This window comes from Myotis myotis, unplaced genomic scaffold, assembly GCF_014108235.1.
Source record: "Myotis myotis isolate mMyoMyo1 unplaced genomic scaffold, mMyoMyo1.p scaffold_m19_p_6, whole genome shotgun sequence".
NCBI classification, from domain to species: domain Eukaryota; kingdom Metazoa; phylum Chordata; class Mammalia; order Chiroptera; family Vespertilionidae; genus Myotis; species Myotis myotis.
The window spans coordinates 82651096-82678325 of record NW_023416368.1 but is presented as its reverse complement, the minus strand read 5'-3'; the positions used below and the strand labels follow the sequence as shown (position 1 = coordinate 82678325).

The following is a 27230-nucleotide window of genomic DNA, read 5'->3' as shown; positions in this document are numbered from 1 at the left end:
GAAAAGTCCTCCATGCAACCCACAAGGCCACATATGACCTGCCCTCCCTAAACTCTCCCTGCCCTCAACCCCTCCACACCCCTCTCTCACTTGCCACACAGGCCTCCTGCTGTTCCTCCAACAAGCCAGGCCTTGTCCTGCCCCAGGACCTTTGCACATGCTCCTCCCCCTGCTTTAGGCAACTTCATAGCTAGTTCCCTCACCACCTAAAGGTTTTTGCTCAGTGTCACCTTTTCATGAAGTCTTCCCAGACCACCTTATTTTGAATCACAGCCTTTCATCCCACCCGATCATACCCTATCCCTACTTTAACCCCTGATCATCATCAAATCTGATATTTTATTATACTTATTTTATTTCTAAATATATTTTTATTCATTTCAGAGAAGAATAAAGAGGAAGAGAGAGAGAGATAGAAACATCAATGATGATCGGCTGCCTCCCGCACGCCCCACACTTGGGATTGGGCCCGAAACCCGAGCATGTGCCCCGACTGGGAATCCAACCGTGACCTCCAGTTTCATAGGTTGACACTCAACCACTGAGCCATGCCGGCTGAGCTATACTTATTTCTTTATTATCTATTTAGAAAATAGTCCTTTGTGTGCTGCTGGACCCCCTCCCGCCCCACCCCAGCACCTGGCACATATACATGCTCCATAAATATTTGTTGAAGGAGAATAAGCAAACAAAAAAATGCTTGAAAGCTCTACTGACACCACTTCTGACATTTATCCCAAATCCATCCATGTATCCCCATGGTCACTATCCTCTCTCCTTACAGGCTTCATTAGTGTCGTTCGTTGACACGTTTAGCAAACATTCACTGTCTTCGTAGCCCTTACCCCCTGAAATCATCTTGTCTATGCGGTCTCTCGCCCCACTAGGTTGTGAGTCGCCTCCCCTCCCCACTCAATTTCCCTAGACACCCTTGCATTTTTAAATTCTTGTAACCATTAGGGGGCGCTATGCTCCTTCCCTGAACATACCCTCTACCCTCTGTATCAAAATTAGGCGGGGGCGGGAGGGACGGGGTGTTAAGGAAAAGATACTCCCCTCAGCCCCCCCCCTCAGCCCCTCTTCCACATGAGGGCGGGGAGGGCAGCCCAGCCTGGAAATGTCTAGCTTTGTGATCCTACAAGCACCAAAAGTTTTTCTCCCCAAACCTCCTTCGCTCTCTATGCGTCAACTTCCTCATCTGTAAAATGGGTTCGAGTTTGGAATTATGGTAGGCATCAGAGATGGTGGGGGTGCCACGACCAAAGCGAGGAAGACAGGATGGCCTTCCAGGGCTCCGCGCTCCAATCGGCCACTCACAGCCGGCTCCGTTTCTGCATCTGGAAAATGGGAGCGATGAAAATAGCACCTACCCCATTCAGCGGCCTGCCCTAGGCGACAATTAAACGCGCTGAGGCCGGTCAAGCAGGAGGCAGTACAGCCCTGGCATACAGCCAGTGCGCGGTAATTGTTAGCTGCGACCACCGCCTTTTCGTCCCTCCCTCCCTCCTTCCCTCCTTCCCTTCCTCCCATCCTCTCCCCTCCGTAAACGTGGCTGGAGCGTTCTCTCTTATTCCCGATCCCCCAGCTTTCTCATGTTTGTCTCCAGGCATCGTGATGGGAGATCCACCACCTCCTCCCCCCACCTGAATGTCCACATCGCCCTCCACGCCCCCCCCCCCCCGCATGTCTCTTCAGAGTCTAGCTCCGTCGTGCTGTCACTGGGGGAGGCTGCCGTGCTTTCCCGCATCTCTCCGCAAAACCCAACACTCAGCTGGGGTTCCACTCCCGGAAACCCAAGGGGGCGGTCTCGAGGAAGTGCACCCTCCCACGTCACAGCGCCGCCACCCCACCCGAGAAAGAAGACTCATAGGGGCCGCCCCGCCCCTTCCCGGAACCCTGAGGAGCGAGAGCGACACCCCCTCCGCGTCCCGAGGGGCCAGGGGTCCTTAGGGCCAGCCAGCCTGAGGGCAATAGAGGAGCCGGATTCTCAGAAGAGGGACCCAGGGCGACCGAGAGGTGAGTGGGCGTGGCCGGTCAGAGGAGGGCGGGGCGATGCTAAGGATCGGCCCACTTAAGGAAGAGCGGAGTTTCCCTAGCTGGTGTGGCGCTGAAGGAGGCACAGTATTACTCAAAGAGGGCGTGGTTAGTGCAAAGAAAGGTTCTAAGGGGGCGGGGCTGGATTGAGGGGCGGGGCTAAAGCCTAGGAGACTCCAGTTGGAGGCGGGGTCCGAAAGGGGCGGGGTCTTAAGGTCCAGGGCCTGGTGATTGGGCTAGGACAGGTTCTCACCTGGCCCGGAGGAAAGGGCCCGGAACCGTAGAACTTCAGACTTGAGTCCGGCCCCAGCCTCTTGGGAGCTCCGTGGGTCCCGACCCAGGTGAGTGAAGGGCCCCGGGCGGATCTAGGACCAGGGATTATTCGGGTGAGGAGTCTTCTCTTTTCCAGGTGGGGTCACCAGCACGCAGAGAGGATCTGGGTGTCTGTCCACGCGCGTCCGCGGACACAGAATGGGTCGCCGAATGCCTGATTGGATCGCTGTGCATCATGCGTGTCCGTGTACCTGGGTGTGCTCCTCTAAACGTGTTTCCTTTGCAACACGGAGATCCTCACTGCTTTCACTGTTGCCTGACATCTTTTTAAACCACAACCCACATGTGCCCCTACCTCTCTTAAAACCATTCCGTAGTTCCTATTCCATCCCGTTGAGCTGAAAATTTGAGGTCCACCAGTTCCCGCATTGTCTCACCCCAGCCGACCTCACTGGCATAGCTCCACTTAGCTCCTTGCTCGTTGCATTCCAGCCACACTGGTCTCCTAAATAATATCAAATGTAAAAAGCGAGCTCCATCTTCCCTCTGCATTTGCTGTACCCCTGCACCTGAACGGCTGTTTCTCCAAATCTTTGCAGAGCTATTTCCTTCCCTTTCCTGAAGTCTCAGCTCCAATGTCACCTTCTGGGAGAGACCTTCCTGACTACACTATTTAAAGTAGCCTGCCTCCTCCAGCCATCTCACCGCCTCTCCCTGTTTTAGCATCTTCATTGATGGCTCTTGGAATTTATTCTTATTTTGTTGTGTGTCTTGTTCACCAGGCGGTCAAGGGTGAAGGCAGGTCTCTATCATCACTGTACTTCCAGGTCTAGAACAGCACAAAGTAAGTGCTCAGCCAATTGGTGATTGTTCAATGTCAAGTTTGCTCATCTGTGTCCATGCATGTCCATGTGCTGGTGGCTGCTCCCTGTGATGTGTACACATGTATATGGTCTATAGGCCATGAATACCCCCTCCCTCCTTTCCCCATGTTTGCCCCTACCTCACCTCCTCTCCTGATTCTGCCCCCTTCATCTCTCCCCTGACCAAATATCCAGAAATTATTCCAGAAGACACAGGGCCGGAGGATGACTTAGCTTATGGCTGACCTGTGCCCATCTTGAGCTTTCCCCCAACTAACCAGAATTTTGTCAGTGACCCACCTCGATGCCCACTAAGGGGGACATGAGACAGAGGCACCTGGAGTTGGGGGACTCTTAAGACAGAAGCTGGGCCTGGGCCAGGAGACAAACAGGAAGTGCACAGGCATCCAAGAGACACACCTGGTGTTCAGGTATGCGTCGCCTAGAGCCAGCTCCTGGCCCTGCTCCCCACCCCTAAAGTCAGCTAAGGCTGGTCTGTGAACTTCCTGCCCTTTTCAGGCCCTCAGCCAGGTTGACTCGTGATGTAAGAATCCTGGTTCTGTTTTTCTGCAGACCCTGACCAGGCCACGAAGACCCTGTGGGGTGGAGAGAGTGACCCCTTGCTTCAACCCTACCCAGGGCGGGTTTTCACCACCAGATACTTGAGACAGGTCTGCATGATAATCAAGGGAGTCCCAAAGTGTTTGAGCCCTAAATTTTACCATAATAATAATAATAATAATAATAATAATAATAATAATAAGATGTATCTGCTCCAAAATTGCATTTGCTGACATTTCTACAAAATTGCATTTGCTGACATTTCAACATCCTTAAATGTGGTGTTACATTGGAAAGCCATGCATAGGTTAGATTTTCTTACATCCTACGCATCCTTTTGTGTGCACAAGGATTGCTTAGAAGCTATGAGCATTAGTAAATTAAATTACCTCTGTCCTGAATGTTCTTTCACCCTGAGAACCACAGGGCTTGTTCCCTCAAAATCATTCCAGCTGTACTGACTGAGACCTTCCCAGGCCACCCGATGGAAAATCTGAACTCTACCACTAGGATCTTGGCTCTCTCTGACCCATCTGCACACTCATCTACTATATATATATGATTTCAGAGAGGAAGGAAGAGGGAGAGAGGGATAGAAACATCAATGATGAGAGAGAATCATTAAACAGCTGCCTCTTGCATGCTCCCGACTGGAGGTAGAGCCTGCACCCTGGCATGTGCCCTGACCTAAAATTGGATCCTGACCTGTTTCTTAGGTTGATGCTCAACCACTGGGCCATGCCCGCTGGGCTGTTTATTTTCTTAATCGCTCTCTCCCACACTAGACTGGCAATGGTCTCGTTTGTTTTGTTCACTGCTGGTTCTCTAGCACTTGGAACAGCGCTTGGCACACAGTGGGTTTGAGTACATCAGTCCATTAAATTTCTATAACATGGATCATTATGTCATCTGCATAAAATACCATTATATTTTAAATCAGTGAATAGATCTTCTCCCTTTGCAAAAAATCCCAGTGAATGCATGGCTGCTTCCATGAAATCACAGCCAATTCTAAATTAAAGTGACTCATAGCCTGATTTTATGTATACCAGCTGTTGACCCTTGAACAACATGGGCTTAAACTGCACGGTCCACTTTTATGCAGATCATTTTCTTTTATTTATGCAGATTATTTTCAATAAATTCTCTAAATGTATTTTCTCTTCCTTATGATTTTCTTAATAACATTTTCTTTTCTGTATCCTACTTTATTGTGAGAAGATAGTATATAATACATATAACATACAAAATATGTGTAATTGACTATGTTATTAGTGAGACTTCTGGTCAATCACAGGGTATTAGTAGTTATGTTTTGGGGAAGTCAAAAGTTATGTACAGATTTTCTACTGTGTAATGCTCCTAACCCCTGCATTGCTCAAGTGTCAACTGTAATCTGGCATATATCTATACCTACATCTATATCATCTACATCTATATCTATATCTATATCTATATCTATATCTATATCTATATCTATATCTATATCTATATCTATATATCTATATCTATATTGCTGGTATATTTACATATATATAAATCTGACTATGATTAACTTGTTTAATTTAGAATATTATATATGTATGTAATATACATATATACACATATACAGAGAAAGAGAGAAAAATGCATTGTAAGGTTTGATAGGATATGGGCTGCTGTCTCCAAAACTAAGAGGAACACAAAAACAAATTAAAACAAAAACAAAAACTGTGCTCAATTTGGCAGCACATATACTAAAATTAGAATGATACAGAGAAGATTAACATGGCCCCTGTGCAAGGATGACACGCAAATTCATGAAGTGTTCCATATTAAAAAATCCTATATAATAAATAGCTAATATGCAAATGGTTGTCATGCCCTCACACTGGGGCAGGGGGACCTGAGGCCAGGCCAGGGTACCTGAGGCTAGACCAGGGGACCTGAGGCCATGCCCTCTGCCTGGCGGGGGTTGACAGGGGACCTGAGACTGTGCCCCCTGCCCTGCGGGGCTTGATGGGGGTGGGACTGGCCAGGTCTAGGTCTTGTGTTATTGCAAGGCATGCACAGGTGGGCGGGGACTTGATTCTGGGTCCCGCGGCACACCCCAGACGCTGACAGGAGGGAGATTTTCATATACATTTTACTAATTTTCTTTCATCTCTGACACTTCTATTATAGAGAAAGGGCAAATAGCAATATTAAAACATTTCCTCTAAGTCCCTTTTAATGTGCATGAATTTTGTGCACTGGGCCACTAGTAATAATAATAATAAAAAAAAAATAAGAGGAGCATAGAAAGGCTGACTCAGCCACTCAGGAACAGGAATAATTATTCCCATTTTACAGACGTGGAAGACTGAGGCCTGTTGAAAGTGCAGAGCTCAGCCCCAGCACTCATTGCCCCCAAAAGCTTCATGCAGGTGCCACAGAATGGAGAGGACTTTGCCAGCCAACCTTGGTACCACGGTCTCCTGTCCCGCCAGGTACTGCCTCCTGCAGGCCCTCAGCACCATGTGATGGGGAGCCTCTCCTGCCGGAGACTCCTAGGCCCTAGATGTGGGATTTAGGATCAAGGGCTGTTGGAAAAGGTGGCTGGGGGACTGGGGATTATCTTGAAGCTTGGTTGGTGTGGCACATCACTCCTTATATTTAAATTATCACTTTATTTGGGATGGTGTTGAGGATGGTAATGGAGATTGAAGAAGGTCCTAGCTCCCTCAAAGCACCCCTTGGCTCTGCTTGTCTCCCTCTTTCTCTGGGTCCCAGGCACCTGTGGCCACCAGGGCCCCATCTTCCTCTCAATTCAAGTCTCCTTGCTCTCATCTTCAATTCAGGTGTCACTTTCAGGAGTCCTAGGACTTTGGGCATCCAATCAAATCATGAGAGGCAGTATAGCTAGTGGTTAAAATCCCACATCCTAGAGTCAGACATCCTGGGATTAAATCCCAGCCCTACAACTTACATTCTGTGTGACCTAGTCTAAGGTATTTAACTTTTCTGGACCTCAGTTTGCCCATCTGTAAAATGGGGCTAATAGTACCTATTGTTTAACTTTAGTAAAGAATTAATTGAGTTCATGTTTTACACCTGAAGCAGCACCTGGCGTCCAGTAAGGGCTACACGTGTGTCCACTGCATATATTGTTCAGTCCCCAGTCCCTATCACCAGCTCTGCTTTGCCTCTCTGGTGTCAGAGCCCCCAGCCCCTGTTTGTTTTCACACTAGTCATAAGACAGCTTAAAATTTTTATACAGGATTTATGGGTCACACACTGGAAGAATCCAAATAAAGGCTTATTTTGAAGTCACATTTGCAAAGCAAGCCAGTATATTCACTCAGATTAAAAGCAGTACCAGTCAACATCAGCTAGCAACTGTAACAAACCCTTCCCAGGTGTCACTGGCTAAACACAATACACAATTAGGGCTTGTTTATGTCACAGTCCAAGGTGGTTGAGGATGTGGAACTCCAGAAAACAGTCAGGACCTTCCTATCTTGTGGCTCAGCCTTACCTCAGGGCTTCGGTGACATCAGCTGACAAATATGGGACAGAATCTGTAGGATTTAAAAATATTTTAAAAAATTTTTTTTTATTGACTTTAGAGAGAGGAGGAGAGAGGGCGAGAGAGAGAGAAACATTGATGTTTCACATCCATGGGTTGCCTCCTGCACACCAGCACACTGGACAGGGAGTCCAACCTGAAAACTGGGTATGTGCCCTGAAGGGGAATCAAGCCAGTGACTTTTTGTTGCACTAACTAGATGACACTCAACCAACTGAGCCACACTGGCCAGAACAGAACCCATAGGATTTTGCAGGAGGGTTTTTTAAAAAATATATTTTTAATTGATTTTTTACAGAGAGGAAGGGAGAGGGATAGAGAGCCAGAAACATAGATCAGCTGCCTCCTGCACACTTCCCACTGGGGATGTGCCCGCAACCAAGGTACATGCCCTTGACCGGAATCGAACCCGGGACCCTTGAGTCCGCAGGCCAATGCTCTATCCACTGAGCCAAACCGGTTAGGGCTGCAGGAGGGTTTTTATGGGCCAAGTGTGGACAGTCCCCACTGTACTTCTACTCTCATCCCATTGATCAGATCTTGTCACATGATAGCTCTAAGTGCAAGGGAGCCTGGGAAATGTAGTCCAGAGGTGTGCCCATGAGAAAAGACTAAATGGTTTGGTACAAAACTACCCAGTCTCTGGGATGGCTTTTTTTTGGTGGTGGTGGTGGGGGGGGGGGGTGTTGAGGTACCATGAACTATTGATCTGGGCTCATCCCTAAACCCCCTGCCCCCTGTTCTCCATCCCCAGAAGGCAGAGGCTCTTCTTCAGCGAGATGGCGACTTCTTGGTTCGTGCGTCTAGGACCTGTGGGGACCACCCTGTGATCTCCTGCCGCTGGCGGGGCTCTGCCCTACACTTTGAGGTGCTTCGTGTGACCTTGCGTCCCCGGCCAGGCCGGCCCACAGCCCTCTTTCAGCTGGAGGATGAGCGTTTCCCAAGCCTGCCTGCCCTGATTCGCAGCTATGTGAATGGCCAGCGTCCACTGACCCAGGCTACAGGGGCTGTGGCCTCCAGGCCGGTGATACGGCAAGGGCCTATTCAACGCAGCTTTAGTGAGGAAACCCTCTTAGACAGCCCGTCTCGGATAGAGCTACTCAGGTACTCACAGGCTCCTTCTTGTGACACCCAAGTGCCCCCTCGGCACTATGGACACTTGGGGGCAGATCATTCTTGGTTTTGTTTGGGGGGAGCGAGGGTGGGCCGCGCGTGCTGTCCTGTGCAATATAGGATGATGAGCAGCATCCCTGGTCTCTATCGACTAGATGCCAGTAAAATCCTCCCCACCCCACTCCCTAGTTGTGACAAACAAAAAGTGTCTCCTGACGTTGCCAAGTCCCCTGGGGGTAGAGCACCCTGGTTGAGATCCAATGGTCCTGAGTGACGGCAGGTAGGGGTTTGGGGGCATTGGTGGGGGTGGACCTGCTTAGGCTGGGACTTCACATCTATCCCATCTTTGTCCCCCAGGGCTAGGAAGTGGAGTGACAGTCAGCCTGCAGGTTTGGAACATGTGGGAAGGTCAAGAGAAGGCCACTCTGAACCAGGTGAGAGTCTGTCAGACAGCCCATGGCTCAGAAATTTCTTTGCCCCTCATCCCTTGAGTGATCTTGGGCAGGTGACTTAGTCTTTTGGGAAATGGGGACACTGATACTCTCAAAGTGGTTAAAAAAAAACACATAGGAACTTTGTAGGTGCAAAAAATGTGGCTTCACAATTATTCTAAGAAACCCTATGTGTTCTGACCATGGCTGACCTCCCTAATAACTCCTGCCATATGCCCTCACTCCAGTAACACAATCTTCCTTTCAGTTGCTAGAACATTTCAAATTTGTTCCTGCCTCAGGGCCTTTGCATTAATTATTCTTGCCCATTCCCCTCATCTTTTTCTGACTCCTTCTCACCCAACATGAGTTCTTCAAAACAGTTTACCCTAATCCTACCTAAAGGAGGTCTCCTCCTCCCTCATGCCCAGTCTGCTTCGTCTGCCCTGTCCATCCCCCATCCCATTCAACATGAGCCCTCTCTGTGTACCAGGCACTGTATTAGGTGCTGAGATACATCGATGAATGAGAAAGACAAAGATTTCTGCCCTAGTGAAGCTAACATCCTGTTAGAGGAAGACAGACCAAGAAAACAAAATAAGTCAATTATATATGACTAGAGGCCCGATGCACAAAATTTGTGTACTGGAGGGGGGGCGGCTCCCCTCAGCCCAGCCTGCAATCTCTCCAATCTGGGACCCCTTGGGGCAGTTGGGGTCAACCAGGCCAGCAGGGGGGCAGTTGGGGGTGACCAGGCCGGCAAGGGGGGCAGTAAGGGGAGACCAGGCCAACAGGGAGGGGCAGTTGGGGGCAACCAGGTTCATGTGGGGGGGGGCAGTTGGGGGTGCCAGGCCAGTAGGGGGGGCAGTTAGGGGAGATCAGATTGGCAGGCAGAGGTGGTTAGGGATGATCAGGCTGGCAGGGGGGCCAGTTAGGGGCGATCAGGCAGGCAGGCAGACATCCCTCTCACAATCCAGGCCTGCTGGCTCCTAACTGGCCCCCCTGCCAGCCTGATCACCCCTAACTGCTTCTGCCTGACAATCTGATCGCCCCTAACTGCCCCCCCCCCCCCCGCCAGCCTGGTTGCCCCCAACTGCCCATCCCCGCTGGCCTGGTTGCCCCTAACTGCTCTCCCCTCACCAGCATGGTCACCACTTACTGCCCTCCCCCCCCCTCCCCCCCCCCCCCCCCCCCACTGGCCTGGTTGCCCCTCACTAACCCCCCAGCTGGCCTTGTTGCCCCACTCAGTCTGTTTGGTTGGCTCCTGGCTCTTTATATATAGAGATTTGGGGTAAAAATTAAAAGTACAACAGAGTAGAGGAGACTTTAAGTAGTAGTCAGGAAAGGCCCCATGGAGAAAGATTTTGAGAACATAAAGAAAGGAAAGATGTAGATAACTGGGGGCTAAGAGTGGCCTAGGGAGAAGAAACAGCAAGTGCAAAGGTCCTGGGGCCAGAACAAGAGTTTGAACTAACCATTCTACCAAAAGGAGATGAGTATAGCTGGAGCAGTAGGAGAGAGGGGAGTCAGAGAGAGAGATCTGGGGTTCAGATTTTTAGAGCTTTTTGGCCTACTGTGAGGACTTTGGCTTGTATTCAGAGTGAGCTAGGAATTGTGGGAAGTTGTTAAGCCCCTATAACAAGGTCTATTGAAATGCTTTGTAAGTACAGAATCTTCCAGAAGTCTGGGTGCACTTTTAAGTTCTAATAACCTTGGAAGTCAACATACCACACACTTAACCAAAGACATCATTTAGAGGTTTGGTAAATTACATTGCTTTGATGTTTATGTAGTTTTGTGAATTTTGATTAATATGTTTTTATTTTAATTTTGTAACATCAGCGCTTTACCACCTTCACTCAGAGGGACAAAAACAAAGGATTCAAATTTAAAATGTGGTATTCAGAATTCGCAAAACTATTTAAGTGTCAAAGAAAGTTTATTTTCAAACCATTGGTAAGTGTGTAGCATTTATACTGGAGAAGGAGTTAAAGTCCAAAGCCACACCAAGATAGGTAGGGATGCCCGGGAATTGACTGAATGAGTGGATGAACCAGGACCCACCCAACTATCTTCTCTGTGTACCTCCTGCACCCCCTCTTGTATGACCCCCAGGAGCCTCCACTGTGCCCACACTTGCCCTGTCTTGCATGGGTAGTGACCCTGTGTTGCTGAAGACCCCGGCTCCCCTGGGATCCATCGCTGACAGCCTCAGTGCCTCAGATGGGCAGCTTCATGCCAAGGCGCCAACCAAGCCACCTCGAACGTCCTCACTGGTGCTGCCGGATGCCTCTGAACAAACCCCAACTTACTGTGAGCTGGTGCTCCGAGTGCCCAGCGCCCAGGGGACACCCCCTGGCCACCAAGGCCCAGAGCCAGAAGCCCCGTGGTGGGAGGCCCAGGAGGAGGAGGAGGAGAGATGTTTCGCAAGACCACAGGCAGACATCTCTTTCTGCCACCCGAGCAAATCCTCTGGCCTTCTGGGCCCCCAGAACCGGCCCTTGGAGCCCAAAGTCCTGCATACTCTCCGCGGCCTGTTCCTGGAGCACCATCCTGGGAGCACTGCCCTCCACCTGCTACTGGCAGACTGCCAGGTGCGTCACATACCAGATCCCTTCTCCATAGGCTGGGGCGAGGTCCAACAGTACCTCACATCCATATACTCACTCTGTTCACTTGTCCTCCCCACGCCCCCCTCAACTCCCCTACTGCCAGGCTGCCGGCCTGCTGGGAGTGACCAAGGCTCAGCGGGATGCCATGGGGGTTGCCTCTGGCCTGGAGCTGCTCACACTTCCCCATGGCCATCGCTTGAGGTCAGAACTGCTGGAAAGGTGAGCCAGCCACCGGGAATTCCCACGATCTCCAAATCTCCCTACTCAGAGAGGGGGGTGGGCAATGCCACCTCCCGTCCTTCCTCACCCCCAAATACAAACCTCCCCACTGCCCCCAGACCCTTGCCCTCTGCCTCCACAGGCACGAGGTGCTGGTGCTGGCCGGTGCGCTGGCGGTGCTGGGCTGCACGGGGCCGCTGGAGGAGCGCACAGCCGTCCTGAGGGGCCTGGTGGAACTGGCGCTCGCGCTACGGCCAGGGGCGGCGGGGGACCTGCCCGGACTGGCCGCTGTCATGGGCGTCCTGCTCATGCCCCAGGTGCATGGGGTGCAGGGATGGGGAGGAAGCCCGAGCGAGTGCAGGTGAGGGGGAAGAGGAGGCATGCTCAGGATTTTTACTCCAGGTGTCCCGGCTGGAACAAACGTGGCGCCAGCTCCGAAGGAGCCACACCGAGGCCGCAGTGGCTTTCGAGCAGGAGCTGAAGCCGCTGATGCGGGCGCTGGATGAGGGCGCCGGTGAGTGGCATCGTTTGCAGTTGCGCACCAATTCAAACTCAGAATCCTAACCCAGTCCTAGGCCAAGTCGAGGCTCGGGTCGTTAGCCTCGCCCCTCCGCCCCAGGCCCTGCCCCCTCCGCCCCAGGCCCAACCTTCCGCACTAACTGGGCCTTGGATCCAATCCCTGGGCCCCGCCCTCACTGTGCCCTAGGCCCCGCCCCTTTATCACAAGCTCTGCCTTCTGCACCCTATGCACTGGGCTAGTCCTGGCCCCAGCCCTTAGGCCCCGCGCCAGCTTTATGCCACGCCCTTGACTCAATCTAGCTGTGCTAGGCTCAAGCCTGCCGACCCAAGTCCTGCTGGTTACTTTAGTCCGAGGGTGCCTGGCCCAAGGCCCCACCCTCTCCACCCTAGGCCCTGCCCCCTGTCCAAGGCCCACTCCAGACCCTTCTCCCCACAGGACCCTGCCACCCTGGCGAGGTGGCGCTGCCTCACGTGGCCCCCGCGGTGCGCCTGCTGGAAGGCGAGGAAGTCCCGGGGCCGCTAGATGAGAGTTGTGAGCAGTTGCTGCGTACCCTGCAGGGGGCGCGTCAAATGGCCCAGGACGCACCCAAATTCCGCAAGGCCGCGGCCCAGCGCCTGCAAGGTGAGTGCTCCCTCTGCGCTGGGCTGCCAGAGGGTCCTGACCTTAGGAGCAACCCGCATGCTCTAACCTGGTGCCCCCAAACCAGTTTCCCGCCACGCCTCTCACCCAAGTTGGGACAGCTCCTCTCAGGGGCCCCAAGCCAGCTCTGCAACCAGCAGTGATGACAGGAAGTGCCCTACACTCAGAGGGTGGCCCCGCCCCCCAGTCACACCCACGAGTCCCACTCCCACCCATCCCAACTTCCAAGTTTGTCGCACAGGGTGGCCCAGGACCCCAAATCTTGACCCTGGGGCGGCTCCATCTCCAGGCACAGCCTCTAGGTGGGGCCCCTAGCAGCTCAAACTAGAAACAGTGTCATCACCATGCACGCTGGCCGAGCTCACCTCCACCAATCAATCCCCTCAGCCACACCCTTTCCTCCCCCCCTCCCCCGCACCGTACCGCAGAGGCCCTTGCAGCCCCGCTCCCCACCAACCCCACCTAACTGTCCAGAGTACTTGGGGCAGAGTTCCTCCAGGGCCCTGCTGGGTCAAAGTCCCCAGGAGAAAAGGCAGATGTGAGGAGGGGCAATGTAGGCCCCTGGGCCCCGCCCCTAGCGCACCTGGCCCTTCCCCCAGGATTCCGGCCGAATCCCGACCTGCAGGAGGCCCTGACCACTAACTTCCTGCGGAGGCTGCTCTGGGGAAGCCGGGGTGAGGGGGCTCCGAGGGACAGTCGTCTGAAGAAGTTTAAGCAGGTCCTCAGTGCCCTGTCACTGCGCCTGGAGCCTGACTGCTGAGAGTGCAGACCCCCGTCTTCACATTGGCACATCCAGACTTCTGGTGACCCCAGCAGGACACCTAGGAAATCATCCCAGTTTGCTCACACAGCCAAACAGGGTGAGGACCCACACCCTCGCTTGCAGAAGCGGGGGCAGGTTTGCAAGAGCCCACCCTGCCCCCTAAAAATATACAGGGATCCTGGGGTGAGGGGCAGACCCCCTTTCCCCCCCAGGAGAAGACCCAGGCCGTGGAGGCCCTGGCTGCCCTCACCTGCCCCCACCCCCACACATATCCCACAAATGGTGAACGTGTAGCTTCTAATGATAAGAGAACTTGAAACTCTGTGAGAGGCCAGAGTTCAAATGCCTTTCAAAAAGTTGTGACTACTAGCAGATTGCTTGGCTTCTTTGTGCCTGCCTTCAACACAAAAGTGAGCTGGAACTTTCTAGGGGTTATTATAGGAATTAAAGCTTAATATTTACATGAGATAATGGGTGGAGAATGCTTGGCACACAGTAGATGCTCAATAAATGCTACCCATTCTCAGGAAGTTGCCGTGAACATGGAAGGGATGTTTGCCACCCTTCTCCCTACACTGGTCGCAGACAAGGGCCCAATTCTCAGGAACAGGGTGTGTCCAGTGTGCCCAAATTCACCTTCGCTTCCTCATTCCCTGTGTGGCCTGTAAGGAGGGTGGCATTTGAATATCCAACCCCAGTTTCTACATCTCCTAATAAAGCATGGCATCCAAGAACTTCACCTATTTTTTTTTATATATAAAACAAAATGGCCCTAGCCGAGTGGCAGGAAAAAGATTTAAAACATGAGTATGTACATCAATGGTAGAAGGCACAGCGGGTCCATCTGAGGTGAGGAGTAGGGTGGAGGTGGGGGGCAGCAGGTTACACAGGTCTCAGCTGAAGCCACGGGGGCAGAAATAAAGTGCGTAGGTCCTGGGGCCCCCTGTGGCCCAGAAGCAGCAGCCGACAGCCCCCCTCTTCCCACCTCTGGCAGGGTTCAATTGAGCGTGACTCGGAGGTAGGAGGTGGGCACGTAGCCTTCCCCTCCCTGTTTCCGCCTGACCCGAGTCCAGCCATCGCCTTTGTCCTCTTCCATGAGACTCAGGTCTTCACCCTCAGCCATGGATATGGTGCCCTCGCTGGACCCTGTCGTGGGAGTGGTGGTGGGCTCAGCTCTGCTTTAGGGGCATTTAAACAGAACCTAGCCAGGCGCCCCCCACCCCTGCCCAAGCAACTGATGCTCACCTTCAAAGTGGTAGATGGCCACACAGTGACCTATAGGGGATGCAGACTCCTCGAAATCCTCATCAAACTCTGTGTAGATGGGGGTGTCCTGGCCTTCCTCCAAGGGGGGCTCTTCAGAGCTGGTAGGGGAGAGGAAAGCAGGTGAAGACAGGCCCCCCATGTCCCGGGGGAGGCAGACCCACCGTGGTCACCCCACTCACCTCTCCTTGTTCTCCTGTGATCCACTGTTACTGCTGCTGCTGCTGTCGGGTGGGGCGCTGGCTGGGGGGTCCGGAGGCCGGGTGTGCCGGTTCAGGCTGTCTCCCCGGTTGCTCAGCACCCGGCTCTCAGCTTCCGCCAGCCAAGCCTGAGAGGAGAGGACCATGTGGTCAGTTCCAGGGCAGGGCTCCGGGGTCAGCCCACTCTGGGCTCAGATGTTTCCTGAGATCACCCATGCACACCCAAAGCTGTGATGAGAAACAGCTGGAGCCGCCCCACAACACTGTCCCCCAAGCAGTGACTAAGCCCGGCTGGCCGGCCCCCGCCCCTCCCCAGGGTCTTCCCTGACCTCATACTTCTGCACTTCCAATTTCAACCGTTCAATGTTGTTCAGGGTTTCTGCAATCTGGGGCTCCAAGCTAGTGGGGTCCCCCATCTGGGGTGTCTTCTCATACACATCCTTCATTTTCTTCAGGGCTTCCCTGGGACCAGACAGACAGATGAGAAAGAACAGACCCATGTAATTTAACAAGCAAAAAATATGGGTTTTGCCCTGGCCAGTGTGGCTCAGTTGGTTGAAGGTCATCCCATGCACCAAGAGGTCCCTGGTTCAATTCCCAGTCAAGGCACCTGCCCGGGTTTGGGGCTCGATCCTGGGGACCATGCAGGAAGCAGCCAATGTTTCTCTCTCTTCCTCTCTCTCTTCCTCTCTCTCTGAATCAATCAAAAAATTTAAAGCTCACATGCTAGTGCTTCACTGACTGGGCTTGAATTCCAGTCTGGGCATTTCCTAGTTGTCAGTTTGGGTTGTTACTGAATCTGCCTCACCATGCTAACCTTGAAAATGAGGATAATGATACATACGTGGGAATGGTTGTGAAGATTAGAACAGTGCCTTTATTTATTCAGATACACAAAGTACTGCATAGCAGGCACTGTTCTAAGCAAGACAGCCAGGACCCTGCCTCTGCTCACACACAGTCTCTCAGGAAAACTTGGGCACTCCAGTAAATCCACATTTGGAATAGTGCGTGGCATACAGTAAGTGCTCTATAAATGCCGGGTGTTATTATTATCATCAGTCCTTGGTCCCTAGTTCCTCATGACTATAAAGCAGTAATAGTTATATGAGCATAGACTTCTGGAAAATGTCAAACCTGGGTTCAACTGCTTTCCAGTCTAAATAGTAGCCATATTACAGATGCAGAAACTGAGGCACAGAGAGACAAAACAGCTGGAATTCAAGGCCAGTCTTCCTTGACCCCAGAGCATGCACCTTTAGCTCCACATCATAAAAACTCGGGAAATTCAACGTTCCTAATGGAACTTTACACCGATAAAAGCTGTTTTGTACAAGATGGCAAAATATAATTTGTCTGTCTGTCTCCAAGTGGCAAACGTCATTTCTATTATGTAAGAGGACTGGAAAGAGAATCTTGCCGTCTGGAAAGAATGAGTAAAAATTTCTTTAATCTGGCAGATTTTTTACTGTTAATATTTCAAGTGTTTGAGTTAGTAAATAGATAACCATATGTTGTTGTTGTTTTAGCCAATCAATGTGGTGAATGAGATGGATTTTTTTTTTCTGTTTTGGAGACTGTAGTTGATACTCTTTTTTCTTTTTTAAATCTTTATTGTTGAAAGTATTACCTATGTCCCCTTTCCCCCCCATTGACTTCCTCCAGCCCGCTCCTACCCCCACCCCAGGCCTTCACCACCCTATTGTCTGTGTCCATGGGTTATGCATATATGCATACAAGTTATGTGGTTGATCTCTTCTCACCCATCCACCCTCCTCCGCCTTCCCTCTGCAATTCCAGTCTATTCCATGCTTCTCTGTCTCTGGATCTATTGCATTACTGGGGCAACATCCAACTGTCTCATGATTTTTTTAAGTCTTTACAAAAAGAAAGTTTTTCCAGTTCCCTGTGCTTGGCAGTGGCAGCGGTCGGTGTGAAAGCCTGGTGCCAGCGTGAGGCAGGGCAAAGCGCAGAACCAAGATGGCAGCATAGGTGAACACTGGTACTCGCCACTTCCCACAACCACATCAAAATATGACTAAAATACAGAATGACCATCATTCACAACTGCCTGAAATCTGGCAGAATGGAAGTCCTACAACTAGAGAAGTAAAGAATAAAATGCACTGAAACTGGTAGGAGGGGCAGTGGCGCTAAATGGGCTGGTCCGACCCCCATGTGTGGCGTATCTTTAATTGGGAGGGAGATCTCCAAGGCCTTCTGTGAGAAGCAGGGGATCCCGGCCCCACATCAGACCCCCAGTCCAGGGTTCCAGAACTGGGATGAGAAGTCCCCATAACTTCCAGCTATAAAAACCAGCAGGGATTGTGGCTGAGTGACATGGAGGCTGCTGGAGTCCCAGGTGTTCCTCTTAAAGGGCCTGCAACCAAGCTTACACAGTCACAAGTCCTCTGAGCTCCAGCACTGGGCTGCGGCTTTGGGGAAATCCAGTGACACAAGGGGAGGAACTGGACTGTCTGGCAATGGGCAGGAACTCAGGGGGGCTTTCTCCCAACAGAGGTGCTTACAGGGATCACTGTTCCTGTGCTGGGACCTGCCCCATCGTAGGGCTGACTGGCAGCCATATCTGAGTTACCGTCAGCGTGGCCCACACTGTCCCACTGGTCCTCTGCCCTGGTAATTTCCTGAGACCTGGCCCCATTCAGTTTGCAGACCCGCCAAAGCTGTTTGCAGCTGCTTTTCCACTTGAATGACCTGTCCTGGCTCAGGCTTCAGACTTTGCTAAAAATCTCTTACACAAGCAGTAGCTGGAGGCAGTATACCCCAAACTTATCAATAAAAGGCCCAACACCCAGCACTAGCACCAGCCTGCCTTGCCTCGCTGCTGGGCCTTGCCTGGGCACTTCCTAGCCCAATACAAATAGCGGTCATCTCCAGGTCTCTCTGTAGCTCCTGCCGGGTGGCACCAGGCAGTGGCTGACTTTGCACCTCCCAGGAGGCCCCAGAGTCAGTGACCCGGCAGACAACTTCAGGCCATAGCAGATTACAACTCTACACATCCACAAGTGACCCACTCAAGGGGAAGACTCAGTGAGCACCAAAGCCCCACTGAAGCAAGTCTTGCTCCATACAGGTGTCTCCAGCATAGCATTCTTCCATTGTAGATGCAGCTGGTCCTCACAGCCAATTGGCCTGAAGGCCAATTCCTCCCATTGAGGACAATTCCTCCCAGGGACGCCAATCAAGACTCGACTACAACAAGACTGTGCACACAGCCCACATGGGGTTGCACCAGAGTGCCCAGCTCAGGTGACTGAGGATGCTGAATCACCGGGCCCTATAGGACCTATTATAAAAGGCCACTCTACCAACTTCAGGAGACATACCAGTTCTACATACTACATAGAAACAAACACAGGGAAGCAGCCAAAATGCAGAGACAAAGAAACATGTTACAAATAAAAGAAATGGAAGCAAGCAAGCTACTGGATACAGAGTACAAACTGTTTTGAACTCTGGGATCTTAATGAGAGCTGCAAGGGACTTAGTAGACTCTCGAAGATCTTAAGGAGAATGTCAAAGACATAAAAAAAGGCCAGTCAGAAATTAAGCATATACTAACTAAAATAAAGAATAATTTAAAGGGAGCTCTAGCTGGTTTGGCTCAATGGATAGAGGATCGGCCTGTGCACTGAAGGGTCCCAGGTTCAATTCCAGTCAAGGGCACATGCCTGGGTTGCGGGCTCGATCCCAAGTAGGGGGTGTACAGGAGGCAGCCAATCAATGATTCTCATCAATGATGTTTCTATTTCTCTCTCCCTCTCCCTTTCTCTCTGAAATCAATAAAAATATATATTTTTAAAAAGAATAACATACAGGGCTTCAACAGTAGATTAGAGGATTCCAAGAATCAAATCAAGGATTTGGAATAAGAGGAAGCAAAAACCACCCAATCAGAACAGCAGAAAGAAAAAAGAATCCGAAGTTATGAAGATGATAGTATAAAAAGCCTCTGAGACAACTTCATGTGTATCAACATTCACATTATGGTGGTGCCAGAAGGAGAAGAGAGAAAGCAAGATATTAAAAACCTATTTGAAAAAAATAATGACAGAAAACTCCCCCTACCAGGTGAAACAAATAGACTTACAAGTACAGGAAGCACAGAGAGTCCCAAACAAGAGGAACCAAAAGAGGCCCACACCAAGACACATCACAATTAAAATGCCAAAGGTTAAAGACAGGCAAGAATTTTAAAAACAGCAATAGACAAGCAGTTAGTTACCTACAGGGGAAACCCCAATAACTCTTAGCTGATTTCTCAACAGAAACTTTACAGGCCAGAAAGGAGTGGCAAGAAATATTCAAAGTGATGAATAGCAAGGACCTACAACCAAGATTACTCTACCCAGCAAAGCTAACATTTAGAATTGTATGTCAGATAAAGAGCTTCACAGACAAGAAAAAGCTAAAGGAGTTAATCACCACCAAAGCAGTACTACATGATATGCTAAATGGTATTCTAGAAGAAGAAGGAGGAGGAAGAGGTGGAGGAGGAGGAGGAGGAGAGGAGGAGGAGGAGGAGGGAGGAGGAGGAGAGGAGGAGGAAGGAGAAGAAGAAGAGAAGAAGAAGAAGAAGAAGAAGAAGAAGAAGAAGAAGAAGAACAATAAAATGGCAATAAATATCTATCTATCAACAATTAAATCTACAACTCAAAATAAATGAACAAGAAATCTAATGAACAAAATAAACTGATGAATAAAATAGAATCAGAGGCATAGAAACATGGAACAGACTGATGAGTCTCAGAGGGAAGGAGGGTAGAGGGTAGAAAGAGATTAACCAAAGTTCTTAAATGCATATATGCATTACCTATGGATAGAGACAATAGGATGGGAACTGGGTGGAGGTGGGCACTGGGGAGAAAAAGATCTGTATTACTCTCAGCAATAAAGATTAAAAAAGATCTTTTTATGTTTTATTATGATAAAATATACAGAACATAAAAATTCCCATTTGAACCATTTTTGGTTCTTTGTGCCACATGTACAGCTCCATGGCATAAAGTACATTCACATTGTTGTGCAACCATGACCACTGCATGATGTTTTAGTTTTAAAATACACCCTCTTAGTTGCTTGGCTAGGGTTTTGCATCTAAGATCACAAGTGAAGTAAAATGAGTCCATACTTCTATTTTCTTGAATTCTTGCTAAGTGATTTTAAAATAGAGATTCCACCAGACTCCAGAATGTGCTGGTGGCATCCACTCCTGTCTGTGCTGGAATGAGCTCTATAAGATGGGAAGGAACTGTTTCTGATGAGTGGAGTAGGAATCACCTGTATAACCATCGGAGATTGGGGCTTGTTGGGAGGTTTGATTGCCATTGCAATGTACAGACGATGGTGCAGAAACTATACCCATTCATCAGAAACCGTACTTGGAATGCTGACCTTTGCTGGGGCAAGTGATATGCCCTGTGATACTCTGTGGTGACGCTGGCAGCAGCAGAGAGCCAGAGCTGCCAGTCAGCCAGTCATGAGGTAAACAACCGGCACTATGCACTGTAGTACTAAATGCATTTGACTTGGTGTTTTCAGTTCATGATGTGTTCACTGGATGCAACTGAATGGTAAGTTGAGGAACATCTGTAAGTCTGTACTATTTTGTTGTTGTTGTTGATAATCCTCACCCGAGGATATTTTTCCATTGATTTTTAGGGAGAGTGGAAGAGAGAGGCAAAGACAGAGAAACATAGATGTGAGAGAAACACATGGACTAGCTGCCTCCTGCAGGAGCCCTGACCAGGGCTGAGCTGGGGAGGAGCCAGAATCCAAGGTACCTGCCCTTGATCTGAATCCAACCCGGGACCCTTTGGTCCGCAGGCTGAGGCTCTATCCACTGAGCCAAACCGGCTAGGGCTGTCTTCACTGTTTTACTTTCCTCTCTGCCTGCCTCCCTCTCCCTTACCTCTGGTCAATCTCTTTCTGTAGTTCACGATTATGCTCCTCCAGCTGCTGCTGAAGCCGCTTTCTCTGCAGCTCTGGGAGCAAGTGGCTAAAATCCTCAGTGACCACTGTCTGCAGGCAGAACGAGAGCTGATTTGGGATTGTGGAGTGTGAACTTCCAGGCCCTAGGACACTCATAAGACACACCAGGTCCACCTTCCGCCCCACCCAAGGGTCCTGGGGGCAAGGCCATGCACTGAGCAAAGCAAGTCCGAGTCACACAATGGGAGGAGTGGGTCCAGCCTGCAGCAGGAAGCGAGCCCAGAGTCCCGCCTCAGGGCCACTGGGCAGGCTGGGGGTGCCCTCCTCCTCCTCCCTTGGAGGCCTCACTTACCCAAAGGCTATAGGGGGTGTAGAATATAGAGAACGAGCACAATATGGACCGATGGAGGGATGAAATGAAGGAAAAAATGAGATGGAAAAAAGAAAACTGGTAAGAAAACCACAACTCAAGATGCACAATCACACACAGGAAATGCATGCAAAGAACAACACAGAAATCTGGGAGGTGGGGGGTGAGGGGGCATTAAACTGTGAGCCAGAAGGCCAGACCCCTCCTTCCCTCAATGTCTCCCACAGCCCGTGCATCCCATGCCCAGAACCTAGCATGGGGTCTGAGGGTGCGGGGAAGCCCAAGTGTCTGCCCCCCACCCCCAGCTTTCTGGGCTCACAGTCCACAACATCGAGGGAGGTGCATGCAGAAATCAAGGTCTCATACAGGTATGGGGCCACAGGAGTCAAGGGCAAGCTCAGAGAAGGGTCAAAGGCGTGAAATATCAGAGAATTTCAGATGGGGTTTCCACTAGGTAGGGGAGACACAATTTATAAATTGAAATGGGGTATCAAGGGCCAAAGGTATAAACTAGGGAGAGGGCAGTTGTAGCAGCTATAAACCACGAGTGTCCAAGTATGTGCTTGACATTGAAAACCAAAAGTCCCAAGAAAAAACTATCCTGAAGGTCGGGACCCAGCCCCATGGGTGGGATGGAAAGAGTTCAGGGGGAGTCCCCACGGCCAGCATCCGAGCCCTCACACAGCCCTAAATCCCACAAGCAGGTCTCCTCCTAGCATCCCGAGAAGCAGCAGACACACACCACAGCCACCCACCCTCCCTTCCTGGCCCCCTGTCAGCCTCAGGGGACTCTCAGGCCAATCACCACTTTCCCTCTAGCCTGGGCCGGCAGCCAAGAGGAAAATTCCTGCCCAGGACTCAGAGTTCCAACGGCTGGGGCTGACTCAGTGCCCCCACACTCACCGCTGTCCCCACTCACTCACAACCTCTCCCCAAGAGCCCCAGGCCCCACCTTGTTCTTTTTGCCAAAGGGCCAGCGTTTGGCACGGCTACGACCTGGGCCTCGCAGCTCGGGCCGGCCATCGGAGGGGGTGCCCAGGCTGCTGTCCGAGTGCGCTCTGTTCATGGGCTGGCTGAAGTCTTCGAATTCCACGTCGCCCGGGCGGGCAAAGCCTGACTTGTTCAGCTCAATTAGGACCTGGGAGTCCTGCAGGGAGGACATGGGGAGGGGGAAGGGCAGTCGGAAGTCAGACCAGGTGCCTAACTTCAGGGTCCACCTGCCCACCCCACAACCCACTGGCACAGGACCAGGCACGCACATTCTTGCTGTCCACAGCAGCCGCAGCCACCTTCATGCCCTCCAAACACTTGGTGATGATCGGAAGCACCTGCAGCTCCGCCTCTGACAGCAGCCCGTACCCAGCCCCCAAGTGGGTGGCCCGGCGCTCATCCATGTCCTGTAGCTTCTACAGGGACAAGGCAGGGGTGCTAATGGAGGGGCCGGAGCACAGATACTTCCAACCCAAGGTGGTCAAGGGAGAGACAAGGGGCCAGGCTGGTTTCAGAGGGGACTTTAAGGACCCCTCCCCACCCCCACCCCCACCCCCCACCCAGGGAGTAAAGAAAGGCTTCTCAAAGGAGTTGGCAATGGAGCCAGGGCTTTGAAGGAAAAGCAGGCCCAGCACAGATATTGCCAATCCCAGGATTAGGACAAAAGAGTGGAATATAGGCTGAACAAGGAGAGGGAAAATTCAAGATGTTTCAGAGGGGTTGTTAGAGCTGGGGCTTAGAAAAACGAACAGGATGTTCAAGAGACAAGGAAGACATCCCTGACAGAAGGAATAGCGTGAGTGACAGAAGAGCTCACTATTACTATTTGTTTCTAAAACCTCTTTCAATTTAGAGATTAGGACATTGCAGCTGGGGTTTTGACAAATGTGTAGGAGATGGTTGACAGTGGGGTTTTTTTGGGGGGGAGGGAAAGTGGGGGCTTGGAACACTCACATCAAATATCTGAGGCATCTGGGAAAAATAGAAGTGGGCCTGGTCTCGGTTGAAACGCTGTAGTTGGGCTGCGTACTCATTTTTGCTTTCTTCTGCCATATGACTCCGAAGATGGGCTTGTTGCTTGGCCTGAGGAAGATCAAGGTGGGGGGGTCAGTCACTGGCAGGTTCTGACCCCATCCCATCCCAACCTCTAAGCCTGCCCCTGACCCCACAAGCACCTTCTCCACGTCCGCCTTGGTGGCGTTGATATCCTGGTCTAGCCGCTCTGCGGTCTGGGCTGCCTTCTCAGCCTCCCGGCAGTCCCGCTCAAATTTACGCTTACTCTGCGTAGTGGACAGAACCAGAATGAAGGAGCTGCCATCCCCGATGGCAAGGGGATATGGGAAGCCAAGATTCTAGCAGCTGGCAGGAAGTCACCCAGCAAATGGGGGGCAACGGGCATTCTGGAAACCTTTTGGGGGGTGGCGGGGAGAAGGGAGGAAGGGGAGAAGTTCTAGCCCAGCCGTGGGCAAACTACGGCCTGCGGGCCGGATCCGGCCCGTTTGAAATGAATAAAACTAAAAAAAAAGAGAGACTGTACCCTTTTATGTATGATGTTTACTTTGAATTTATATTAGTTCACACAAACACTCCATCCATGCTTTTGTTCTGGCCCTCCGGTCCAGTTTAAGAACCCATTGTGGCCCTCGAGTCAAAAAGTTTGCCCACCCCTGTTGTAGCCAGACAAAAGGCTCTGTGGGTCAGCAACCCTCACCCTGCTCCCTGGGACCAGAGCCACCGTCCACACCCACAAACTCACATTCTCCAGCTGTTTGAAGCCACTTTCCAGCTGCTGCTGAGCCCGACGTCCTTCTTGGAAGTGCTGTGGGAAGAAGAGGGACAGGCTCACCCGGGTCACGGCAGGGCCCTCAGGAAGACCCAGGGAGGAGGCCACTCACCATCTTTCTCTCCTGCTTCATCTCTTGCGAGTATTTGGCCAGCTCAAGACACACGTGGACGCTGAGGTTCTCAGCCACCAGCTCCCGCTGGCCCGCAAAGTCATTTACTTCCTGGAGAATCTGCACAAAGGACTGCTGCTGGCTGAACCTCCGGGGAGAGAGGGGGCAGCGAGCCAGAGGTCAGACCCCTGGACCCAACTCCACACGAGAAAGGGGAAGACCCGAGACATGCACTCCTGAAGCAGTGACAAAATCTGGCCCATGTCCCCTACCCCTTGCTTGAGTGAGATGCATTTCGGAACTCGGAATATTTTGGGTTTTAGAAAGGAGATACAATGCTTGTACCATCTTTTGTCTATCATCCCAGTGGGGTCAGGGACAACATCCTGTAACCAAACACTAGAAGTATTTTTGCAGAAAGAAGTATTAATAGTCATACTAAGTGGGATAAAAACCAAGCCCATAATGAACCCGATCCACATCGAGTTCAGATCAGAGGTGGCCTCCAAATAACTTACCAGAAAAACTTTTCATTTCTCGAAACTTTTGGGTTCCGAACAAGAGACCCATATGGGCTGGACACTGTTCTAACACATTCCTTCAGTTAGTCTTCATGTGAGCCCCCCACAAGGTCATGGTCATCATGCCCATTTCACAGGTGAAGAAAACCGAGGCACAAAACTTAAGTCACTTGCCCAGAGTCACTCACTTATTAACTGCTGGAGCCTCCCCCATTTAGTAGGTAGAGGAAAATGGAAGCAGAGAACTTGAGTCAACTGCCAAAGGCAGTTTGGCTAGAAAGTAGTGGATTTAGGATTGCAACCCTGGTACTCTGGAGCCTGTACCTATGCTTTTTTTTTTTTTTTTTTAAATTGGTTTTAGAGAGACAGGAATCGAACCCTTCCCTTTTTGGGTCACAGTGGCCAGGGCCTATATACCCTTAAATCTAGGTGAGAATCTAGATAACAAGTGAGGGATCTGATTGAGTGACTCAGCTACCGGACAGAAAGCCAGACAAAAGCCCCCTGGCTCCCCCGCCTCCTCCGCCCCCGCTGCCCCCAATCTAGCCCACACCCTCTCTCCATCCTTACTTGGACTCAGGGTCATCTTTGGCAGGTCTCTTGGGCAGATACTTTTTCACCAGGTTCCTAGGGGGAGAGAGGCAGGAAGGCTGAGCCCGCAGCCCCCCAACTGCACCCTCGCCCCAGGGCCTGTCCACCCTAGGGTCTCACCGCAGCTGCTTCGCGTAAGCCTGCTCCACCTCTGTCCGCTCTTTCACGAACTTCACATATCTGTCCAACAGGTCCAGCCCCCACTGCGTGTGCCGCTCTATCACCTCAAATTGATCCTGACGGGAGGATGGGAGGGTGGGGGAGGACCGGGTCAAGACCCCGCAGCCAGATACCAGGGAGCCTCAAGGATCTGAGCTCCCTCCGAGAAGGAGTGGCTTCCCGGACCGCCCCGGCTCGACTCCGCTGGAGGTGCGGGGGGAGGCAGGAAACCAGCGGGAACCCCCTCCCCTTCCCGGGAAGGGCCAGGGAACAGGGGCGGGGCCCCAGCCGGACGACGACAGGGTCTCCGTCTCTGGACAGCCAAGAGGGGTGTGGAATGGGGTAGGGCCACTCCCCTTGCTCCGACTCCCCTAATCCCCCCGGATTCCGGAAAATCCGGCAGGCCCGGCGTGAGTCAGGGCTAAAGGGGCCGGGTTCCCTGCGTCTTGGGGGTTAGGAGGGGCAGAATGGCCGAAGGGCAGGCACCCCGGTGTACTCCGTTTACCCCACGAATTCCAGTGCACCTCCAAAAGAAATCCCAGAGTTGAGGAGGGGGCAATGTAGTTACCTCGCTGCACCCGGGAACCCAGAGATGCCACCGCCTCCAGAAGGAGGAGGGGTCGGAGGTCCCGGCTAGAATTAGGGGGGAATTCCTGGGGCTTCCAGAACTGAGGTTAGAGGCTGCCTGGAGAGGGCCCCTCCCTGTGCCCGGAACAGGGGCGGCCAAGCCTCACAGCCCCTTCCCCCACTAGAGCGTCCCTAGCCCCTAGGTGTTGATTGGAGGTGACGCAAAGGGCAGTCAGGACGTCTAAGTCCCACGTGGGATTGAAAGTGGCCAGAGGGTCCCCTCCCCCTCACCAGGCGGACAGGCGGGCGGCGGGCAGCAACCCAGGGGCCGTAAGATAAGCCGCCCGCCCAGCCAGGGTGCTCAAAATAGGTGACCTCGCTCGGCCGCCCAGGCCTGGTCCTAGGAGTTCGTCCTCCTCCTCACTCTGAACCCGGTGCCTCAGTTTCCCTACGCCGCACCTGCAAGGCCGCCCCTTGCCCCCGAGCTTCCTGAGACGTCCCGGGAAACTCCGAGAGAGGGCGGAGCGGGGACGACAGGGATCGGTGGAAGGGAAAGCGTGGAGCTTCGGCTCAGGAACTGCAGGGGCAAAGGGGAGCGTCTGGACCCCAGGAAGGTAAGAGCTTGGAGTCAGGCCGATGGGACTCACCCACAGCTCGGTGCCCCAATCCATGCTGCTCCCGCCGAGGCCGCCACCGAGGCCGCCGCACCCGGTCCCCGCCGCCCGCCGCCCTCCGCGGGGAAACTCAGTCGAAGGCTATGCGCCCGACCCCGCCCCGCCCAGGCCCCGCCCACTCGCGGCTATGCCACGCCCCTCAGGCTCTGCCCCGCCCCGGCCGGCGCGGAGCTCCAGCCCAGAAACCTAAAGGGGGGCCAGGCCGGATGGAACTGGACAGACGCCTTAAAGGACCCCCACCCATTTTCCAAATCCCCGGGCCCCTCTTATCTCACCCCCCCACCCCCCCATGCCCGGTCTCGGACTGTTCTAACTTTCCTCTTTCTCTTCAACCATAAGGGCCAAGACACTAAAACCCCATCCAAGAGGTCCTTCCCCACCCTTCGCAGGGAGAACCTGAGGTCACCAGCTCTTGCGGGCCGGCACGGCTCCAGACGTCTCTGCTCGTCCCACAAATGGTCTAGTGAGTCCCT

The 27230-nt window shown here is 52.1% G+C and overlaps 2 protein-coding genes and 1 non-coding gene across 21 annotated transcripts; 2 read left to right on the top strand and 1 right to left on the bottom strand.

The window, feature by feature from the left end:
• Positions 1-1859: 1859 nt before the first annotated feature.
• SH2D3A (SH2 domain containing 3A) lies at positions 1860-14306 on the top strand. Of its 15 annotated transcripts, XM_036313666.1 has the most exons (14): positions 1860-2016; positions 2444-2562; positions 3090-3151; positions 3366-3601; positions 3744-3841; positions 6063-6199; positions 8033-8382; positions 8749-8825; positions 10938-11416; positions 11538-11653; positions 11796-11970; positions 12056-12167; positions 12609-12794; positions 13412-14306. In XM_036313666.1, the coding sequence occupies exons 6-14, from the start codon at positions 6131-6133 to the stop codon at positions 13570-13572; spliced, it is 1725 nt and encodes a 574-aa protein (XP_036169559.1). In that variant the 5' UTR covers positions 1860-2016; positions 2444-2562; positions 3090-3151; positions 3366-3601; positions 3744-3841; positions 6063-6130; the 3' UTR covers positions 13573-14306. The 15 variants fall into 15 exon arrangements, with proteins under 15 accessions (XP_036169559.1, XP_036169560.1, XP_036169571.1 ...); XM_036313667.1 differs by lacking the exon at positions 2444-2562; XM_036313670.1 differs by lacking the exon at positions 1860-2016 and having other exon boundaries at positions 2226-2562; positions 3487-3601.
• On the top strand, positions 5444-5550 carry LOC118659383. Its single transcript, XR_004968519.1, has one exon. It is a non-coding gene; the product is annotated as a U6 spliceosomal RNA (small nuclear RNA).
• On the bottom strand, positions 7094-26853 carry TRIP10 (thyroid hormone receptor interactor 10). Of its 5 annotated transcripts, none has more exons than XM_036313684.1 (14): positions 26731-26853; positions 25478-25593; positions 25337-25393; positions 24246-24393; positions 24107-24169; positions 23526-23630; positions 23305-23433; positions 22620-22766; positions 22313-22507; positions 20971-21098; positions 15368-15500; positions 15021-15166; positions 14821-14939; positions 7094-7270 (listed from the first exon to the last, which is right to left on the bottom strand). In XM_036313684.1, exons 1-14 carry the CDS (start codon positions 26752-26754, stop codon positions 7224-7226), a joined length of 1557 nt encoding a protein of 518 aa, XP_036169577.1. In that variant the 5' UTR covers positions 26755-26853; the 3' UTR covers positions 7094-7223. The 5 variants fall into 5 exon arrangements, with proteins under 5 accessions (XP_036169577.1, XP_036169573.1, XP_036169574.1 ...); XM_036313680.1 differs by lacking the exon at positions 7094-7270 and adding an exon at positions 14311-14721; XM_036313681.1 differs by lacking the exon at positions 7094-7270 and adding an exon at positions 14311-14721 and having other exon boundaries at positions 20971-21080.
• Between the last annotated feature and the right edge of the window lie 377 nt (positions 26854-27230).